Source organism: Monopterus albus, unplaced genomic scaffold (genome assembly GCF_001952655.1).
Source record: "Monopterus albus unplaced genomic scaffold, M_albus_1.0 scaffold290.1, whole genome shotgun sequence".
Lineage (NCBI taxonomy): Eukaryota > Metazoa > Chordata > Actinopteri > Synbranchiformes > Synbranchidae > Monopterus > Monopterus albus.
Genome location: NW_018128170.1, coordinates 907,753 through 914,593, shown reverse-complemented (window position 1 = coordinate 914,593; position 6,841 = coordinate 907,753). Strand labels below are relative to the sequence as shown.

Sequence of the window (6,841 nt, the reverse complement as noted above, 5' to 3'; positions counted from 1 at the left end):
CTATAAAACAAAAAAAGGTTTTCTCTGCATCCTGGACACTGCATGATTTGCTGGACTGGCAGAAAAACTTAAGGAAAATTTCTCTTATCCCTAAAACTGAGTATTTGTCTTTAACCTCAACAAACTGTCCCTCTGCGGCTCCTCCCAGCCACCAGTGAAACACTGAAACCGTACTGGGCAGCAGCCAGGTGTGAATGAGTCAAACTGAGTGAATCAGCACAGGATACAGTTGCATTACAGTTGTATTTTATATTTTAAACCTGTGAGCTCTAAGATGTTTTTGCTCGCTATATTTACAGGCTACATGTCTTAGCTGAACATTGTGTACATTGTTATTTTCAGGGTAAGTTAGGCCACTCAGAAATGCCACAATTTGCCATTTTCTGAGTGATACTAAACATGTTCTAGGATAGTTCTCTCTTTCAATCTTTATGTTGTGCATGTTGTGTCTTTATTGCATGGCAGAAAAGTGACAGGAAGTGAGGAAATAAAGAAATAAGGAAAGATATGCGACAAAGATCTCTGACCCAACACAAACGAAGGACAACGTGGTGCATGGCCAATGCCTAAACACCTAGGCCACCAGGCCCCTGTTCTGGAACTGGTTTTATACCAGTTTTCTGCATTTAGAAACTGGTTTGTTTGCCTGTATGTTCAAAGTAAACATCTGTGTACAAATGAAGAGAAGGAGGTGCCAGTGTAAACAAACATGGCTGGCTCACACCAGCCAAAATCCAGTATTCAAGATAATTAAAACCCAAATGTTATCATTATAGTGTTATACTGTCAATGCACAGTATTTTTAAACCATACACAACCAGCTCTGCGGATAGTTATCTTTCCCATCATCCATCCATTCATGCAGAAGTTTTAATAAAAGCAAATATAATTAAAAAAAACATTCTGAATGAATGGCTTCCCTGCCGGTGGTAACTCGATTCCAGATTAAATACACACAGCGGCAGCAGCCTGGTGTTAAAAAGTGTTCAGGGCATTTCTAGTTTCATGCAATATATATGGTTTGTCCATCTGAACTCTCTGCACATTATAGAAGGACAGAATTTGTCTCCTTTCAATAACAGACCACACACATCGAAAATTCCTGGCATCTCTAAGGGGATGTTTAATCCAACAACCCCTCAATAAGACCAGCATCAACCAGAATACCAGTGAGTCAGCAGCTAAAGTCGGTCTAAAATCCAACAGCACTGGACTTGAGGGTGATGACTTCATATCAGCCTTCACAGGGAGCAGTGATCAAACTATCACAAGCTTAAGAGAAGTAAACTTTGTTTCCTCTTAGTGCATCAGAAACACTGAATCCCACCCTTTCCAAATACCAAGCAGAAATCATGCTCGTCCTTCCTTAAAACCTTGATGAGATAAATCATCCTGGCCAAAAAGCCTGAATCCAAAATCCCCCTGAAACCATCACAACATCTGGTGTCTATAGACCAACACGTCCGTCCGTCCTACTTCGTTCTTTGGCTCATTTGGCAGTGGCTGCAGACGTGGTGGCAGCAGTGTTGGATGATGTGACCCATGGGTGGGGTAGAGGAGAAAGTCTGTTATTCAGGAGAAGGGTGGAACAGGACCATGACAGGCCGCTCACATCCACAGCAAAACCACAGCCACGCCACCCGCATTTCACTCTCACGACGCTGCAGATAGTATTCGCAAGGAAACCACCAAAAAACAACAGGAATGAGGAAAACAGGATGTGTTTACTGTGAAATGTGTGGCAGATGCAACAGTTAGTTGTTTGCGCCAAAATATGGCCAAAGCTAAATTTGCTCTTGGACTGAACCCTTCAACTTTCTGGGAAAACTCAAGTTTCTCAGAAGCCGTTTACAATCATGAAACCTCCCTGTAAAATCTATTCAGCTGTATAAAAACAAAGAAGAATCACAAGGACCTTAATTTTGTGCAACAGCAGTGTTGAGCATCGATGGCCTCCCTTAATTGAGATTAACAGCCAACTGGCAGAAAACACGAAGACATCAGAATCAAACAGATATATAGAAGGCTTCTCTGCCTTCCTGTGATAACAGGAACCCTATGGAAGCAAATTAACCAGCTGCTGTGCTCAGCTTAATGACAGGATGACTCAGAGTCGAGATGGGAAGATTTAACGGGGGCACAGGGAAACCGATGATAATTGATAAAACAGATGAAAGAATGAGAGAAAATATCAATGAAAATACTGCTGCTGATTACTTGGAAATTTTCCTATAGTATACTGCGTATGTGTGTGCACGCGTACACATGCGAGGAAAGTCTTTCTAAATCCCTGATTAGTTCCAGGCTAAGATAAAACAGCAGTGTGAAGAAAAAAAACAAGGTCTTGTGTAAAACTTTCCACAATCTCAAGCAGGAGTTAAGTTTTCACAAAGGGTGGCATAAGCCAGGTGATCTCTGGGTTTCAACATCAATGGAAGAAGTTAAATAAATAAAGTTCCTCTGAGCTATGTGCCCTGAAGAAAAAAGTTCTGACTCACCACAAACACCAGTTTCCCGACATTGGTCCAGGGGAAGTCGTACAACAGTTGCCTCACAGAGCCAACGTTCTGTAACACAGGATCACAGACACGTGCCACAGTGGGTTATAATACTGGTAAACAGCAGAACGGCAGTCAGTACAGCGCCAGGCGATGGCTAACACTGTGTACAGCCACTGTCAATGCAGTCACATCTTAAGACTTTCAGGAGTCATTTTGTCATGCAGAAGTTAGGTAAAAGTAATGTGGGAAGCAAAGTAGTAAACTGTAATCAGTCTCAACGTCTCGACGTCTCAAGGAATCTAAGGGACAATCTTAAAATCTGTGTTATTCACAGGCTTAATTTAAATAAGAAAGTGTACCTGGAATATTTGGATCCCACGTAAAGTCAGTCCCAATGTAAGAGATGCCTCTACTTCCTTCTTGTCCTGTTGAAACAGATCATAGATAAGAAGATTGAGTTAAATCATAGCAACCTGAAATCAGTGCATTAACTGCTCACTTAGCCAAACACCAAAAGATCAGATTCTGGAAGGCAGTACTGCACATTCGCCATTTTGGATAGAAACAGTAATGCCATCTGTGTAGAAACATTTATTAATACAAGAGGTAGGTACTGAACACATCATTTCCACCTCTCACCTTGTAAAGTCTATAATAGTGGACAGTGACGTCATCAAGCTGGGCACACTCCTTAATGTATTTGAGGTGCGCCTCTGAAGCCGTGAGAGCAAACTGGTCTTTGTGCATGTTTGGGATATGCCTCAGGATGTATTCACGGCCACGCTTGGCTATCACCTGAGCGGGTAGAGAGAGGGAAACGTCAGACGTGGCTGCCCTGAAGTTGTACAGGCTCATTACAGCAGATTGGCAGCAAAGTTTGCCAGTGAAGGTAACGAAGCTGCCTGCCACAGGGCAAACAGATGTCACTGTGGAGAGACTGAAACACAGCCAGAGGCAGGAAGTGAAGATGCACTCACTTAACTTTGAACGTGCTATTTGAAGACTTTGTAAATAAGCTTTCTAAGCACCTAAATATGTGGCAGATTTACTGTAGGGCAGCGCTCATCATCAAATAATTTCCTGTCACCGCTGGTTTCGAATGGGGATAAGGAGGCAGGAGGCTAATCACAAGAAGTGAAGGGCAATCAGATGGGTGTGGCTGTCCTAGCCAGTGAGGTGGCACTGGTTTGGGGTGGGGGTGGGGGATGGGAGTGTGGCCAGAATAGTCATGCCAGCTCAAGCATGTCTCAAGATTTAAAAAAAAAAAACACAGCATGTGTGCCACTTCCAGTGACAAAAATAAACATGGCGCCCCAGTTCTCATTATCCCACATGCTCAGATGTGGAGCTGTCATTAAGTGTTTGGTCAGTGAAATTAATGGAAGGTGGCTACAGACCCTGTAAACACAGCAGGCCAGGACACTGAACACAGCCTGACAGCCTAACTCGGCTGTGAAATAAACAAACATGGCTGTATATTTCAGCTTCTCACACAGAGATGCAGTACTTTATTTTTGGTCTTCTGCAGCTTAGACCTATTTAAGTCACTGATGTTTTACAAAGTTGACTCACTGGAATATCAGACAGACGTGCCACAGAGGGATTTAACAGTCTAAAACAGCCAAGTGTTTACTGTATTACTCACATTTCACATTATTTTAAAGGTTCTTGTATGTTTCCACCAGAAGCCACATCTTCTTCTCTAATAAGTTTGACAGGACATGTTAGACACACTCACCCACGGGGGGAAGTAGGCTTCGGGTTCAAAGTACTTCCCAAAGTGCTTGTTGCGTTTGAAGTTGCCGAGGTCGGCCTGTAGGGCGAAGGTGGCCAGGAGGAAGTAGGCCTCCTCCCTTTGGACGCACTGAGAGAGCAGCACCTGTTTCCTCAAGTGCCAGTAGTAGTAGTACCTGGCTGCGCGGTCACTGCAGGGCAGACAGATAGGTGGGCTGATGCTAAACTGAGTGATGTCAGAGCAGTCTGTACAGGCATGTAATATTACACGTGTCTTTAAGTTGCGTACATTCGAGGGGGTGTACTTACCTGATCAGTCTCCCATTCTCAACGTAATACTGAACTCTGAAGTGAATGATCACTGGAGGTCCGAACTGGTCGATGCCCTGGAAAACACAAGTGGAAATCTGTCTACAACAGGCAAATGTAGTGTCAGTTTTATCAGGCGACCTAAGTAATAGTTAGGTGAAGTGTATAGTGACAAATGTTAGACGAGTAGTTTTTAACGTACAGCTATGACTCTGTCTTCAGCTTGAAAGAGCAAACTGCTATAAAATATTCATGTCTCAGATGTTATAAGATGATATAAGCAAACACAGCACACCTGTGTTTGTGACGTCAGTTTATATTTGAGACTATCAAAGGTACAACAAAGAAAAACATCCCATGGTGATAACTTGGAGTTCCAGTGATTTTCAGCTCCCGTTAAAGGGACAGTCTGTGATTAAAATGTTAAAAAGATCGTCTCCTCAGCACCTTCACTGACCCACACTGTGGTGATACAGTGAAATCACGACAAACTAGATAAAGTCATTTAAATATTTTGATGCAGTCCATGGTTTGTTTACATCACTAATGTTTGCAAACGCAACAGTAAAACAGCAAAATTATTTCAGCTATGAGGCATTAAAGAAATAGTTTAACATTTTGGGAAAGATGTGTTGTCATGTTGCTCTGAAAGAACAGAGAGAGAAGATCATAACAGTGGAACTGGAGCCAGAAAGGGATTATCTTAGCTTATCTTATCTTAGCGTAAAACCTGGAAGGCTAGTTTAAAAACATGCCTTCAGACACCAGCAAATTAGTTAACACATTATTTGTCTAAGCCACACACAAAGAAAAAAGTAAAAATAATCATTTGTGGTTTTACTGACATTCACCATTCTTGGTGAACAACAGCCAGATGCTGTGACCTCCTAGTGTGTTGTCGTTCCAGTGAGGTGGTGGTAAGTGTGTGGTACCATCATCAAGTCTGTAGAGACCAAAGCCTGTCATCAACTGCATCTGGTATCATCTACTACAGTCAGAGACACTGACTAAGAGACATTGAATAAGGCTATTTCCCAAAGCATGAACCGTTTGTTTAGCCAAAACATAAAGAAACAAGGAAATTATTTAATTTGACATATTCTGCAGTCAAATATGCAAAGTTACCTGCAATTTATATGTTCAAAATAGAGACTAGGCATTTGAGGAGAGTTAAAATGTCCACATCTTGTTGGCGGAGAACCACATCTTGCTGAAGCTGAAATTTAGTTGGATGAATAATCTTTTTTTCCCAGGAAACTCAGGCAGAGGATCTATTAGATCCAAGTGTGTAACTTAGGCTGTTAAGTTATGTAATTTAAATGTTATCTGTGAAGCTTTGAAATGTAGACTCGCAGCCCTCTGCTCAGCATCAAACCTCTGATGGAAAGCCAATAATCCTGCACCTCATTTCTTACCTTGCTGGCTTCTCTCTTCCATTCTTTGGGGCAGTATTTGGATAGTTTCTGGTCCAACTCCATATAGATGTGTTCATTATCTGTCAGAGGAGGAAAGAGAGAGGTTTTAGCTTACTCTCTCTTTCTGTATGTATGTGTGTGTATCTGGATGTACAGGGGCATTCGTGTTTATGTGTTCTCCGAGGCGTTCGCCCCAAACGAGCCCTGTTCAAAGACTGCCTCAGAACAATCACATCAGACAGCCTCTGCACTTCCCTTTGTACTCAGAGCCTCTGGTGTTGCCTCTCATTTCTTCATCCCTCTCTGTCATGTCCTAATCCGCTCCTGAAGTGACGCCTTTCATGAGCTGCAGGCCTGCTGATCTGACAACTCTGAGCTTCTCTACGACGAGAGCTCACTGAAAAGCCAAAGCAAACGAAGAGCAGGAGCTGAGCCCCTCTGACACAATGTCAATGCACATATTTTAACTAATGTGGAAACTGTCCTGAAGACTACAGGGCAGGTGAAAATTAACTAGGCATTAAAAATTGGCTATAGAACTTGTAGTATCACCGGGGACATGATGAAAACGGTCTCTAAATAGATTATGGTAAATAGGATTTTGTATGAATTTGATTGATATTTGAATGATTGAATTTGATTCATTGATTCATCATCAATCATTGAATTTGATTCGTATGAAGGATTTCATATGAAATCCTATTTACTATCGTCAGCATCTTTCTTGCATTCACCACTGTTGTATATATTGTTCTTTCATCGAAGGTAGAGCCTCCAAACAGTGAGGAAGCTGCTCAGGGGGGACAGTGGGTGACACACAGGGAGTGGGTGGTCTGTTTTCCTTGGGGATTTCACAATGTTCAGAGAGGCATTTCAGGAATG

General features: G+C 42.3%; 1 protein-coding gene across 1 annotated transcript in view; it reads right to left on the bottom strand.

Moving 5' to 3' along the window:
• frmd6 (FERM domain containing 6) overlaps positions 1 to 6,841 on the bottom strand; it is a 25,309-nt gene that overhangs the window by 6,671 nt on the left and 11,797 nt on the right. The window contains exons 5-10 of the mRNA XM_020622858.1: positions 5,960 to 6,039; positions 4,545 to 4,621; positions 4,240 to 4,426; positions 3,141 to 3,296; positions 2,861 to 2,926; positions 2,499 to 2,567 (exon numbers count right to left, since the gene is read on the bottom strand). Coding sequence (XP_020478514.1) covers positions 2,499 to 2,567; positions 2,861 to 2,926; positions 3,141 to 3,296; positions 4,240 to 4,426; positions 4,545 to 4,621; positions 5,960 to 6,039 — 635 coding nt within the window. The remainder of the gene's footprint in view (positions 1 to 2,498; positions 2,568 to 2,860; positions 2,927 to 3,140; positions 3,297 to 4,239; positions 4,427 to 4,544; positions 4,622 to 5,959; positions 6,040 to 6,841) is intronic.